This window comes from Sorex fumeus, unplaced genomic scaffold (genome assembly GCF_029834395.1).
Source record: "Sorex fumeus unplaced genomic scaffold, SorFum_2.1 ptg000002l, whole genome shotgun sequence".
Lineage (NCBI taxonomy): Eukaryota > Metazoa > Chordata > Mammalia > Eulipotyphla > Soricidae > Sorex > Sorex fumeus.
This window is the reverse complement of record NW_026606059.1, coordinates 50,092,588-50,108,300: the sequence shown is the minus strand read 5'-3', so window position 1 is coordinate 50,108,300 and position 15,713 is coordinate 50,092,588. Positions and strand designations below refer to the sequence as shown.

Sequence of the window (15,713 nt, the reverse complement as noted above, 5' to 3'; positions counted from 1 at the left end):
GACTCACCAGAGGAAAAAGCCCCAAGAATAAGTGAAAAACACTTGGAAATTTTGATTTGGTGATGCTAATGGATACAAAAACCCCAAATAGAGTTAATGTGAACGTGAATTTGTTTTGGTGGGGTGGGGGAGGGAGGCTCCAGGTACAGGCAAGATTTCTGCCATCTGAACAGATGTGGCAGATTTCCCATGTGTAGGCAGAACCACGGCACTCGCTGGGGCCACTTCTATCAGTTCTATGAAGTTACCAGAAAGATGCAGAGGCCAGTGATTGTCTGGGCTAGAGAAGACAATCTATAGCCCAGTTCTGGCCCTCAGTTGCCATGGAAACAAACATCAGAGGAAGCCACTATAGCTTTCCCTAAAAACTTAAAAATCATATTGTTTTGTTTTCCTTAGGTTAGTCCTGTAGGAAACCAGCCACAAAAGGAATCTAAAAACAATTCTCAACATAGATTCTGTCTTCTTATTAGAAGTATAGCTTTTTTAAAAGTATGCTCTACATGGAAGGAAATAAAAAATTTACTACATTCTCAAAAGTAAACAGAGTGTAGTACTGTCACTGTCTTCCCGTTGTTCATCGATTTGCTCGAGTGGGTACCAGTAACATCTCCATCGTGCGACTTGTTGTTACTGTTTCTGGCATATCGACTACACCACGGGGACCTTGCCAGGCTTTGCCATGTGGGCGGGATACTCTCAGTAGCTTGCCAGACTCTCCGAGAGGGGTGGAGGAATTGAATCCAGGTCAGCCGTGTGCAAGGCAAATGCCCTACCCACTATGCTATCTCTCTGGTCCAAACAGAGTGTACTATACCCAAAATGTCAGGTGCTCAGGATGTAATGTATCTCTATTAATTAAGAAACTTCTTGAATTATAGCTAACACCTCCCTGCCTCTGCCCCAATCTTTCCAGGGGCAGGGGAGGAGGCTGGTAACTGCCCAGAGCTGTTCCATTACAGGCGTCAGAGAGACCTTTCACAGCATGTGAGACTATGGAGTTCTCTGCATGAAGACTATCCTCTAACTCCCTGTCACTCAGCGGATTCCAAAGCCTCCAGGGTTAGGTGCCCTGTCGCTGTGCTCTACTTCTAAGGCACCTCCCGGACTCCCTCTTGATCTTCCTGATTCACAGAGCTCTCTCCCCACTCTAGCCACGCTGACACAACAACTCTGTGTGATGGCAACAGCAAACATGTTCCTGGCCGTGCCCTCGTTCCTTCCCTGCCATCAGAAATCTTTGCTCAAAAGTCACCTCACGGGGTCAGAGACGGTATTTGCATGCAGCTGAAGCAGCTACAACCCTGGTTCAAATCCTCGGCACCACTTAAAGGCCCCAGCACAGTGAGGGCTCTGTATCGCATGTCTGTTTCTATCTCTGAACACAACATCAGTTCCCAGTGATCATCCACATGCTACCGCCTTTCTTGTCTACCTCCCCCTCTTTGAAAGCAAGCTCTAAAAAGGTAAGAAATTTCTTTTGCTCAATGCTATATTCCCAGAGCCTACAACAGTGCTTGAATTATAGTGGGATTCTTAAAAGGTATATGCTGAATAAATAAGAATGATGAATGGAACTGACAATGATGCCAGAAATTTATAGAATTTGCTGAAATAGAAACAAATGAAACACCAACTGTGTATGTTCTATATGAAGTCAAATCCACAGCAATCAGAAGATATACAACTTTCTTTGGGAAGGGGGAAGAGGGAGAGAGAGAATGACAATTCACTAAAGTAAATAACTAAGAGTTTACTTATGCGAGGGCAGGAGAGAGTGCAGTGGGTAGTGTTGCATGTGGCCAAAGTGGGATTGATCCCTCGCACCCGATACAGTCTCCTGGGCACTGCCAGAGTAATTCCTGAGTGCCAAGAGTAACTCCTGGGTATTGTTGGGTGTGGCCCGAAAACAAAACAAAACAAAAAACGAGTTTGCTTCTATGCTTATTGCAAAGCAGAATCAGTTGTTAACAACAATGTGGAAGAACCAGGGGAGAAATGATACAAGATGAAGTGGAAAAGAGGGCAAAGGTGAGATCCTACATGCAAGGGGAAGTCACGGGAGCATTTTAATCATGCGTAAGGCCTACCATCAGGGTTTTAGAAAAGCTATTGTGAGCACTGTATAAGATGCACTGCAGAAGGGAACAGCTGAGTGTTAGAGAGACCTGACAAAATAAAAAATAAGAGGTGATGGCAGCTTATCTTAGAGTCAGGTAGAGCAAAGATGGCAAGAACTGTATCGTTTTCTTTCTTTCTTTCATTCTTTCAAGAGATGCAAGTGCTGTGATTATGCAAGAAAGGAGAACTCAAGGTGAACTCTCCAGGTTGGATTTGGGTAGAGAGGGCAACATCTGAGGCACGAAAAACTACAGTGGCTCAAAGCAAGTGGTAAGGATGAAATCAGGAAGGTGCTTGCTTGCTTTGTGTTCTACCCAGTCCTCACCTGCCAACGTGCATGTGATGGATCGCAGAGGCCACTGAGGGGTCACTGAACAGTGACTGCCTCTCCCAAAGAGAGTATATTACATCTCAGATTTACCTTAAGAAAGCCCATGAGCTAAAAGTTGGACGTGAGTGCATCAGAAACCTCCTTTTCCTGCAGCGTCAGGGATGGAACCTACATTCTCACACATGCAAGGGAAGTGCTTCATTGCTAAACTACACGCATAGTCCTACTTGTGGGGACCAAAAGGTGTCACGGATGGAACTAGGGTTAGCCAGAGGCAGGGCATGCACCATAACCTGTCTCTCTAGCTCCGTGAAAAAAAAAAAATGACCTCTTAGGTATGTTTTCCTACTTTGGATGCTAGTGAAGTTCCCAAGTTCCCAAGTAACACTCATTAGTATGCTAAGCACACATAAAGCTTCTTGGTTGCCTTTGACATACCCATCACTTTTCTTCAGCAGGTAGCCCTTCTTCTCACTGCCATACTCCTTATTGCCTTGGAGCTGATGCATGCTGTATCCTCCTTGCCGGCTCTGGGAATCCTTGAAGAGAGAAATCACACATTCAAGTGAGGCCCATTAGCAATTCTGAGCCTTTGGCTTTACAGCTGTTGGGTCTGTACTCATAGGTCTGGGGCTGAGACTGAGTACTTTAAAATGCTGCCAGGAGCTGACCTTTATTTTATAAGAGGAAACCTGGCAGGGAAACATTGGACAGTGTCACAGAACAAGTTTGAGGCAAAGTGAGGACCTGGGGTCCAGGTCACCTTTTCAAATTGAAAACAGGGTATGTCATTCAAGGAAACTCATACTTGCACCCAGATTGTAGATAGACTAGGAGAGCACTGGGACGCAAACCAGCTGGCAGGGACCCGTTGGCAAGCACAGAAAGGGCTGAAAACCCTGTGGTGGGATGCAATGTTCATGCAATCTGACTCTTCTAGGTACATATTCCACTAAAATACTCAAAGGGAATGTACCTTCCCAGCGAAATATTGAAAATGCTTACAATTCTTATACCCAGTGCTCCATAAAATATAACCGTAACAGGTTTTTAATTTAAAAAGGTGACATTATGGCAGGAAAATGCCTATGAGGTGGTAAGAAAGGTGATAGGGCTGGCTAAAGGGCACAAAGCCTTCTGATTTAAAGTCAGCCCTCCAAGAAAAGGTGGCGTTACTAGACACAACTCCTCCTGCGAACCACTAGGAGGAAAACCGCCAACACTGAGCTGCAGAGTGAGGACATGGGGCTACAGACACAGAAGTGGAACAACATATTCTTATATAAAAGGTATCGACTTACTCTCCTAGACTTCGATCAGGAAGGGCAAAAGCAACAGAGAAAAAAGGCAGAACATTTGAAAATAGAGTTAATTTCGTTGACAGCTCCATCAGTTACAAGTAATTTTTATAACACACAGGGACATTATTGCAAGGATAACACAAAATCAATCTCTCTCTCTCTCCTACTCCCCCCTCTCCACACACATTCTCCCCTGTCTCAGAATCATAACAAACTGAGTATTAAGACAATAAAATATCTTCATATTGATCACATTTTATTTCAAGTATCAGGCAGTAACAAAGAAATAACCGAGAAACATAAGGTTCATAATTCTCCAAGATAGAACGATTTTACAAACCTCAAAGTCAATGCATAAACAAGAGGAAAGCCCAAAGTGAAAGAAAAATTCATTTTTCCCCCTTAAATTAAAAAAAAATTTGGGGGGGTTCACATCAAGTGGCGCCCAGAGGCTATTCCTGGCTCTGTGCTCAGGAGTGACCTCTGGAAGTGCTGGGGACCATACATGACACTGGGGATAAAAATGGGGTCAGCTGCATGCAAGGTAAGTGCCTTACCTCCTGTACTACCTCTCTGGTCTCCTACTTAGAATATCTAAAAACTCACACAAATTGTAGGAGGAATCCTTCCCTGTCCCACACCCATGCAAAGAGAACTTTATAAAATATCCACTGCATAAGTGATGTTGCTGACAAGGTAGATGATAAATTAGCTATTAGTTAGTTACTAACAGCTTATGGTCTCTGTCATTCAGGATGTTTTTTGGAAGGATGGGGCATGGGGAACCAAATAGGATGTGCTTAGAAGACAAATTAAGCAATGGCTAAAGGAACAATTTAGGAAAAAATATGTTTGCAAGACTATTCTACATGTGGTGAATTCTGTGTACAAAGGTATGTCCTGCAAACTTCCTAAAAGCCAAGCGGGGAATGGTGAAAACAGTCCTGAGGGTACCCAATGGGACCTCTCCTTCTGGGAGTACTTATATGTTCACCACAGTGTACAGCTTTCTGAGTAGGTAAGCTGGAGCTGACAGTATGTTTCAGCAGATAAATTCATTCATACTATGAGGTTATAAACCTTAAATTTTTTTTTTAAGATTTATTTAGTTATTGCTTTTTGGGTCACACCTGGAGATGCTCAGGGGTTACTCCTGGCTCTGCACTCAGGAATTACTCCTGGCGGTGCTCAGGGGACCATATGGGATGCTTGGAATTGAACCCAGGCCGGCTGCGTGCAAAGCAAATGCCCTACCACTGTGCTATCACTCCAGCTTCCCTTAAATATTTTCTTAATTTCAATAATTCTCTTCCAGCCTAAAGCTCTAATTCAACAAATATGATCAAGGGTAGAAGAACATAGACTAGGCATCTCTTCAAGAATTCTACAGGCTGAAAGACAGAGAAGGAAAGAAATCAAGGGGGTGTAAGTCAGAAGACGAGGAAGGAAAGACAAAGATGATGTAGGGGTTAAGGGCCTCGGGTCCATCAGAAATGTGGGGGAGTCGAATAAGTTATATATTCAAACCACAGTATTATCAACACTGAAAACATGAGATCCAAACTACAGCCACCAAACTTTAAAATGTGCCTGCCAAGGTGGCAGGCTGGTAGGTTAAGAGGTAACCCGGGAAAGCGGATAATGGGATTCGGGCTGGAACACTGTATGTCTTTTTTGCATTTTGGGTCCCACCCGGCAATGCTCAGTGGTTATTCCTGGCTCTACACTCAGGAATTACTCTTGCTGATGACCACATGGGATGCTGGGGATCGAACCTGGGTTGGCCGTGTGCAAGGCAAACACCCTACCCACTGCACTATCACTCCGGTCCCAACACTGTATGCCTTAAACTCAACTATCAATAACTTTGTAACTCAAGTTTGTAATAATAATAAACCAACAAGAATTCTCCTACAGTTACTTTCAATAAGGGCATACAACTAGGACTCCACAGACCTTCGGCTGCTGATGCTGTGCCTGGCCCGCCGAGTCCTTCCTGTTCTATAGGGGCGGGAGGGAGAGGGGTTGGGACCATGATACCTGACACCTGGGTGCTGTGCTAAACTCAGAGAAGGAAAAACCAGCCTTCCTCCACCTCTGCACTTCTCAAGCAGGGTCCAGATGACCCCTTTTGGGCTCCCAGGATATTCCAACTGAAATTTGAGTAAATGGCGGTCTATGGCACAAGACTAGGAGCCAACCAATAGGGCCGGGTGAGGGGGCCACAGGAAGGAAACTATTTCAGCGGCAGTCACGTTAAGAAACAGATGAAGAAACACTGCTCTACCTGCCTTGACTGATACTCCCCAGCAATAAGGGGAGTGACATGGGTGTGTGTTTTAAAACCATGTGGCAGGCAAGGTGTTCATAATATGATTAGGACAGAAAATTAGGCTGGTGAGTAAAGAAGTGAGGCCTGATAAAAGCAGCAGGGTTAAATGAAAATTCAGGGCTTTCTGCTTTAATCCAATGAAACTGTATAAAAATTAACTCCACTATGGATAGAGTCGGGAACCGCTGCCATATTATGCTTCCTCTAAACATTAAACACAAAATCTCCTTGGGTATCAATTCTCATTCAAAGGATAACTTTCCCTGGGAACCCATTAATTCCTTGTTTATATGAATACCTGAACAGGAGGCTTTCTGCCCCAGCTTCTCTAAGCACATTTGCTAGCCTTTAAAAAGAAGCATAAGGCTTTAATTCCATTTTATTCTATTTATTTATTGGGGAGGGGTGGTCACACCAGGCAGTACTCAGGGGTTACTTCTGGCTCCATGTTCAGGAATTTCTCTTGACAGTGCTTGGGGGAGCATATGGAATGCTGGGGATCAAATCTGGGTCAGCTGCATGCAAGGAAAGTGCCCTATCCACTGTACTGTATCGCTCGGTCCTCAGCCTGAAGTTTTTAAAGTAAAACTAGTTTTAAGCAAAAAATTAGGGGTTTTAATTCCAAAAAACTATTATACTCTATAAACTTACTTTAAGCCAACCATAACATTTACAAGCAACTTAAAATTCTGAAAAACAAACACATCAAAGAGGACTTGCTTTATTTTACACTTACAACCATATACTTTTAAAGCCAGACAAAGTGACAGAAGTCTAGGTTTGGAACTCAGAAGCCCGCTGCATTTAACTGAGCAGGAATGGAGTATGAGGCTGTAGAGTCCCGTCATTAACAAACCTAAATGAACTACTAATGAGGTTTATGGCTTAAAAATGTCATACAAATTATTATTTCTAGACTTCTGAGAAATGATGGCCATTAACTTGTATAGTATGGTACTCCGGAGAAATAGAGAGAGGCTTTTTCCGCCCCCCAGAAAGTGGAGAATGGCTAACACTAATAATTTTTAAAAAAATGGAAACATAGTTCGATGGATAAAATAGATCGTGGATCCCTAGAGAGCATAACAGAAATCAGAATGAATTTAGAAATGAAAAATGCAAATGAGAAATTCATTCAAGCCAAAAATATAAAACTAAAGATATAAAATTTTAGTTTTATATAAAGATATGTAAAACTAAAAATATAAAATATAAAACTAAATTTAAACAATGGGCTTAAAATAAAAGCTTTTGGAAATTACATGAGAATCAAGAAGTGCGAAGTATAGACTGAAATGATGGCATCAGTTTTAAGTTCAATTTCTCATTATTAGCACTACAGATAATCTTATTTTATGATTTAAAAAATCTACATATAAAATGCATTATTAAGGAGTACAACCTCAAATCTTTTTAAACGGCAAGCAATTATCACTCATTGATTTAATGGGGCTATAAATGTTTCTGGCATCAAATTTAAAACTAATGTGATGTATGAATGAAAAGGACAAAGGATTTTTCCTTTTTAATCTTATTAAATATTTGAGTACTTTTGGATACCACCCAGTGTGCCATATACTGTGAAGAAAGGATCTGTCCAACAACTTGCAAATGAACAATCATGGGCTACTGAGACTAAAAATAGAACAGTACAATTGTTGGTATGGAAAAAAATTGTATGAAGAAAATTATTATTCAGGACTAGGAAAATGGCTAAAAGGGTTGGAGTACATGCTTTGCATGTATGACCAAGCACTGAGCACCTCTGCGAATGACTCCCAAGTACAGAGCTTGGACTAGCCTCTGAGCACCACCAAGCATGGCTCCGAAGCCAACAGAGCTAGAGAGACAGGACAGCGCAATGGGTGGAGCATATGTTTTGGTGCAGGTAGCCCAGGTTTGATCCCTGGGCTTGCAAATGGCCCCACAGCACTCAGGAGTGACCATAAGCATTAAGTCGGGAATAACCTGAGTATCAGTGGGTATGACCCAGAAACCAAAAGAACAACAGTAACAAAATAAACTAAATTTATATAAAACATTTACAGTGCAGTTCAGTCTGGAATGCCATTATTTCTCTTATTAATGAGACTCTCTTTGTTGTCTTTCTTTGTAGAATCTCACATTTTTTTCTCTCTCTCTCCTTCCCTCCTTCCTTCCCTCTCTCCCTCCCTCCCTCCTTTTTGAGTCACACCCAACTGTTTTCACTTTGCACTCAGGAATCAGTCATGGAAATGCTTGGGGAACCATATGGGATGCCGGGGATTGAACCCAGGTCGAAAGCATGCAAGGCTAATCTCTACTCACTGTACTACCACTATGACCCCAGTATTATAAAAATATAAAGCTATTTTCAAAAAACAGACAAAAAAATATTTCAACCCGAAAAATAGGGATGTAGCAAACAGTTCTTCTGGGATATCAGAATATTATAAAAGCATAAAGTAATTTAAAAGATGATCTGTCAAAAGTTGATATTTTTTAAATAATAATATTAATAAAAAAATTTATAAAATGGGGCTGGAAGGTCAGTTCAACTTAATGAGCTGAGGACATACTTTGCATGAGTATCTCTTGATCCGGATACTCCTGGGAACAATTTCTGCACAGAGAGTTGGGAGTAGCTCCCGAATGCTGCCAGGTGAGGCCCAAAATCTACTACCACTACCAATAACAACAACAACAAACATAGAATTTTTCAAATATTCAGGGATCCTTCTATACAGCTTAAATTTTTGATAATGGCATCAAATTTGAACCTCACTGGAGCAAAAAGGTTAAGTATTTTTGTTGTCGATTTTATTTCCTCAGGTCATCTTTTATACTTCTCTCAAATAGCAACAGTATGGTGAGAAGTCATTAAAAATCATACCTTCCAAACCAGTCTGCAATGAAAGATGATAAGGAACATGAGAATGGGCTAGGCATGCTGGGAAAAATTCATTTTAGTTGGAATGGAGAGGTAGTAAAGGGGTTAAGATGCCTCCCTTGCCTCCCAAACCCTGGTTTGATTCCTGATACGAGATGTCCTCTGAGCGCAGGGCTGGGAATAGCATAGTTCCCCAGGACTGCTGGGTGCGCCCCACAACCCACCATGATTAAGAAAAAAAATTTTTGCTTGTAAAATAATCTGGATATGGTGCAAATTAGAAGTCATTTATTATTTTGGGAGTAGAGGTCAAACAAATCAAATCAGCCTGAGGATACAATTACTGAAGTCTACCCCTTCAAAGTCAGGTTAGCCAGTCCACAGTCATGGATGTTGGACTGAGGTGAGGGGAATCTTTTTTATCAGGAGGAAAAGGAACTAACTCATTATGCTCTGTAATGTGGTAGATAAACATTCATATCTTATTTGCCCTCAAAACCACTCTGGAAGTCAGCTGTCAAAATTCCCGTTGGCATACCTGGACATACCAACAGTCCCACAGTTACCCCAGATGGAAACATAGAGCACCTACTTCTTTCTGATCAAGTTGAAGAGAGGATTTTATTAAGTCTCGGAGGGCTGTGAGCTGTTTCTTTTCTTCATCTTGGGTCTGTTTTATCTATCAGAAAAAATGTTTACTTCTATTATTTATCTTCCATATATGTATGAGCAGAGTTTAATTCATTCAAATTTACCATGTGTCAAACAATTCAATTACAGAGCTGATTTATTTTTTTATTAGTGAAACATCATAAGGTATAGTTGTAGACTTACAAGTTTTTGTGCTTGGGTTTCAGTTATACAATGATCGAGTACCCATCCCACCACCAGTGCTCATTCTCCACCCCCACCAATCCCAGTATCCCTCCCATCCCCCATCCCCCAGAGTTGATTTTCTTATAAAAGTTCTCTGCAGTCTCAGTTGTAATATGACACATATAATTTCCTCATGAATGTACCAGTGAATTCTGAAATTAGTCAATAGTACAACATACTTTCTTATTGAAGAATACATCTAGGCTAAACAATTAAGGCTAAAGTAGTCCTTGAAACAAAGTTAATAAGCAACAGCCCATCGTCTGCGTCTGTTTTTTCAAAGGGTGCTATGATGTAATTACACGAGCCAGAAGATGATCCTTGAACAAGCAGAATCCAATGGGTCTATGTATATGTGAAAATTAATCAGGTACCACATTAGGGCAAATGATTGGTGCCACTTTTGTTTCAACTGAAAACCTGACTGCAACTTGATCCATGTTATATATTAAAAGAAAACGTGAAAATGAAAAGTATTACTATTACTTTTAATAAAATCATACTCAGTGGTGTGGCTGGAGCTGTGGGCTGTGATGCTAAGGCCTATCCTGGAGATAAGGGCCTTATGGGTCCTCGAGCAGGGTGCATGCAGAGCTGGGAAAGCAGTCAGGTTCTCGCATACACTGGACATATGCTCCATTGTTCGAGCTATCTCCCTGATCCCTCCACTTTTACTTTTAAAGTTATGAAAGTATGGAAGGCAGAATCTGTACAAAAACCTATCTGAAAATATGCAAATACACTCAAAAGCCATTATTTTTTATTTCTAAAATTAACTTCAAAACAATGAGATTATACAACTATATATATAGTTTTAGGGTACTATTTACACTTGCTCAAACAAGCACATGCAGAAAGGCTGTCTAAACAGTATAGTAGTAATTGCTGTGTCTGCCAATCAACATTCAGTTCCCAGGACAACATGGTCCCCGGAGCACAGAGCAAGCAGCAGACAACAATACTGCCAGGTGTGGTACATAACAACAAAACCCCCTCCAGGAGGTTATGCTGTAGTTCAGGAACATGGCTCAGTGGCAGACCACTTGTCTTGCATGTGTTAAGCCTGGAATTATCTATCTCGTTGGTGATACAACAAAAGTCAAAACCAAAGCTTCACAGAATTTCAACATTCTTCACTACCAAAAAGTTCGAGGAAAGTTGGACATTTCTATATGTGTAGTTCTATCCCCCTCAAACAAGTTTTCCTTTTGATGCTCTTATCAGAAAACCAAGATCCATATATTTGGGGGAAGTTGGGGGCAAACAAGTAAACCCCTAGGAAACCTACCTACTTAGAGATTTTTCATTTTCACTCTTCCAGCATCACTCATTCTTCCTGCAATGCTATGGAAGGCAACTGTTGAAATCTGAATGGAGACTATCCAGAACCAATGCTTATTTACTGCCCTCCCTGTTCTGTCCAGTTCCAAAAACATATGCTAGATCATTAATGATTTCTTGAAATTAATCTGAGGTTTGTTTGTCCTAGGTTTATAATGACACATATATCCTTGTTATTTTTTTTAAAAAAGACTTTTCTAATACAGAGTTCAAATTTATTAATATTAACCTAAAGCAAGTTAAAATGCACGTATTTTACAACAAACTTACATTATATAGGTCAGCAGCCAATTTTTCGATGTACTGTTTCAACTTATCAGCTGTCTTCAAACCATCTTGAAAGAAACTGCAACAGAACATAAGAGCTCTACCACCATATACATGTATAAAATAAAATGAACTATAATTGCTTTCAAAACCAGAAATACACACTATCTATATTTACAAAGATCAGTTATTAAACTAGTTTCATTATTTTATAGTATTTTATAATACTGAAATTACTATCAATAAATTATAAGTGCCAGTCCACATGTACTAGTACATACTACAGAATGTAAATTACTGTACTTTCTCAGCACAGTGATTTTGTAATGTGTACACCCATAAACATGAAAGTGTTCCCCCTCATAGTGAATTTGAGAGATATACACTAACCACTGGAATACAATGTAATTGCATGGGATACGCTAAGCTTAGAGATATGTGACTAATATGCAAACAAAGGCTGAAGAAAAGACATTTTTGGTTTTAAATATCCCTACGTTCTTTACAAGGGGCCCTTATGACACAGACAGTTGGAAATGATCACTCTGGATAAGAACTGTGTGCTGAAGTAGGTAAAGGAACAAACACGATAACCCTCAGTATCTGTACTGCAAACTATAATGTCAAAAGGATTGAGGGGTGGGAGAGAAAGAGAAGAGACAGAGAGAGGGGAGAGGAGGCAGGCAGTGGGAAGGGAAACTGGGGTTCACTGGTGGTGGGAAATGTACACTGGTGGAGGAATGGGTGTTAGAACACTGCATGACTGATCATGAACAAAGTTGTAACCGTGTATCTCATGATGATTCAATTAAAAAAAAATAAAACAAAAAATTCACCTATGAATAAAAAAAAGGATCCTCAACATGGAAAGTATCATGTTAAATGAAATGAGTCAGAAAAAGAGGGACAGACATAGAAAGACTGCACTCATTTGTGGAATATAAAGTAACAGAATGGGAGACTGACACCCAAGAATAGTAGAGATAAGGACCAAGAGGATCACTCTTGAAGCTGGCCTCATATGCTGGGGAAAAGATTCAGATAGAGAAGGGACCACCAAGTAAAGGGTGCTAGGAGGGCCTGTTTGGGATGGGAGATGCGGGCTGAAAGTAGAAGATAGACCTAATTTGATGTGCACTTAATACCTCTATTGCAAACCACAACACCCAAAAGGAGAGAGAGCAAAAGGGAATGCCCTGCCATAGAGGCATGGGGGCGGGAGGGGACAGGGTGGGGTTGGTGCGAGAGATGCTGAGACCATTGGTGGTAAAAAATGGGCCCTGGTGGAGGGATGGGTACTCGATCAATGTATGACTGAAACGCTAGCATAAAAGTTTGTAAGTTTGTAACTGTACCTCACGGTGATTCACTAATAAAAAATTTAAAAAAAAAAGGATCCCTATGTTCCTAACACAAATGACTATAGGAACAACTTTGTTGAATAGGGGGCACTGAAGGATTTGGAAAGCTATAATCTACCCCTCCTTATAAGAAGGCTGCATTATTTAATTTTGAATAATAACAAAACACTAATATAAGTTGAGCACTTCGCACATGCTAAGTACTTATCATGAGCTATTTCATTTACTCCTGAAGCATCGTCTCCACTTCAAAAGGAAAACCAAGGCAGAGTGAGTACCTAACTTGTGAAAGCTGCACACATCCTAGTAAGTGGCATAACTGCACTCAGGTACAGGTACACGCTTCATCTTAAACTACCCTGTCAAGAGACTCCACTCAGTTCTGTTCGTTTCTGTGTTTAGGAGCTTCTCGACTCTACAAGGAGCATTTTTAACCATTCTTCCACTCCAAACGGTTTCTCAAGGCACTTCATCGATGTAGCTCTCCCTCTTCACGCAAGAACGAGGACTGTTGTATCTCTGTATCATGGGTGGCCCAGTGAGAAACTGAAGCTTAGTGAATGGCTGAGAGCTAGGATTTTAGAGCACTAGTTGTTTCTGCCTTCTTGATGCAGGCTATTCTCCTAGGTGTGAAGTTGCTTGTCACTGTCACTTAGATTTGCATTTTCCTGATAGTGATAATGAGCATGTTTTTCAAGTGCGTACAGATCCATTGCATGTTTTCTTGGGTGAAGTGTCTGTTCAGCTCTTCTCCCACTTCCTATCTTCTAACATTCAAATTGACCGTCCATGCCAACAAGGATAAAACTCAAATACACAGAATTAAGTAACTTGACATTCTGGACCTAAATATCTTTTTAACATGAATTCCTTTTATTTATCCTTTAAAACCCTGGGCTCCAGTCACTCTACTTTCCCAGTTGCTCCAGAGTCTTCACCTGCACTGTTTCCTTTGTCAGAAATGCCCTCCCCTACTTACTACAAACATTCCCTCCTTTAGGCTGGGAGTTCCCAACACATTCCCCAGCTCTCCAAGCTGCTTTTCCAAGTCCTGTTAATCAGGCGGCTGGCATTGTTGAATATCTGCTAATGTCCAAGATTTTAAGTGTTGGCCTGAGAGTTACTAGCAAAGTTTTGCACAGAGCAGGCCCTTCTCAGCACTAAATTGTCCTTAGCATTAGATTGGACTGGCACCTAGACCTGGGAAGGATTGTCTGCCAAGAAGGCAGAAGTATGACTACAAAGTTAATCATAGCAGAACTAATTTTTGATCTTCGATGCCACACTTAAATAATACCCAGAGAATGGCTCCGAAGGTAAAAACAAAGAAATGAAAGAACCAAAAACTTCACCAAACTCATTGTAAAATGGCCGCTACCAGGCCTTCTTATGACTTAACATACAAGGGCTTTGGGGACAGAGGATTATGGCTTATAATCTGTGCTCTAAGATACATCAGCTATGTGACTTAAGCAAGTGTTATCCACTTCACATTGATTAACTTTTGCTTTTGTTTTTTTTCGGTATTTAGTGGAATAATAGAGATGACACACATGGAATCTGCAGTTAGGACCCGTTCAGCAAACATTTGTCTTGGTTTGTCATGTAAAGAATTATTTTTTTCCCAGAATGATACAGATACTTTGTAGACATTCTTGCAAAGGTGTCTCAAGTTCACATTGAACATGAAGATACTTTAATTCCTTCTCCCCGGTGATCCTCAGGAAATCTTGGCCAATCAGGCTGGCAAGAACCCGAGGTACAGTGCTGCTCCAGCCTCATGGTGATGAGGATTTTCCCAGCTACCCTAATAATGCTTGGTAGTCCCAGTGTCACACAAGGCATTTCTGGGGGTGGGGTCCAACACTGTACCTGATGATGCACCAGGCACATGCAGTGTCTGTGACTGAACCTGGACCTCCCCTCCTGCATGCGAAAGAAAGCACTAAGCCTGTTGAGATACCTCTCCAGCCTTACCAATTTAAACAAGAAAGCTAGATGCAAGGAACAATGATATCATGCTACCTGCTACAACCTGGATAGAACTGAAAGTCATCAACTTCAGAAGAGGGTCAAACACAGGATAATGAGATAATTTATCTGTAGTGGATAGAGTAACTGGATGAAGGAATGCAATGTAGTGGTGGGGGGGGGGGGTTGGCGGTGCCTAGATCATCAATGAACCCACACTATAGGAGGAATAATGACAAAGAAAGAAACTGAGGTGGAGGGAGTTACAAGATGTCACTGTCACTGTCCTCCCATTGTTCATCGATTTGCTTGAGCGGGCCCAGTAACATTGTGAGACTTATTACTGTGTTTGGCATATCGGATACGCCATGGGTAGCTTGCCAGGTTTTGCTGTGCAGGCGAGATACTCTCGATAGCTTGCCGGGCTCTCCGAGAGGGGTGGAGGAATCGAACTCAGGTCAGCCATATTGGCTGTGTGCAAAGCAAACACCCTACCTGCTGTGCTATTGCTCCAGTCCAACAAGATGAGGACAAGAATTATTGGGGGGGAGGAGGGGATCTTGGGTACACTAGTAATGTGGAGGAATGGTATAACTACATATCCAAACCTCAGAGACAATAACACTGAAAACAGGAAATCCAAATGACAACAACCAAACTTAAACCATGCCTGTCAATTTAATGGGGGAATGGGTGGGAGGAAACCTGGGGACACTGGAGGGAGCTTGACGCTGGTGGCAGATTGCTGCAGGGATACAGTATGTCTTAAGCTCAATTATGAATAACTCCGCAAATCACTGTGTCGGCCTAAGGAGGAATCATTTTACTCTATCATACATTTTTTGCAAACAAAACAAATCATATATAAACTGGGTTATCTTTCCAATGAGATTATGGGATCCCCCTCCACTTGCTTTTTACTAACTTTATTTTATTAAGAAAA

At 41.3% G+C, this 15,713-nt stretch overlaps 1 protein-coding gene across 4 annotated transcripts in view; it reads right to left on the bottom strand.

Moving 5' to 3' along the window:
• ASAP1 (ArfGAP with SH3 domain, ankyrin repeat and PH domain 1) overlaps positions 1–15,713 on the bottom strand; it is a 391,490-nt gene that overhangs the window by 83,813 nt on the left and 291,964 nt on the right. For all 4 annotated transcript variants that reach the window (XM_056107587.1, XM_056107666.1, XM_056107767.1 and 1 more), the window contains 3 exons: positions 11,442–11,517; positions 9,547–9,633; positions 2,891–2,991 (listed from right to left, as the gene is read on the bottom strand). In XM_056107587.1, coding sequence (XP_055963562.1) covers positions 2,891–2,991; positions 9,547–9,633; positions 11,442–11,517 — 264 coding nt within the window. The remainder of the gene's footprint in view (positions 1–2,890; positions 2,992–9,546; positions 9,634–11,441; positions 11,518–15,713) is intronic.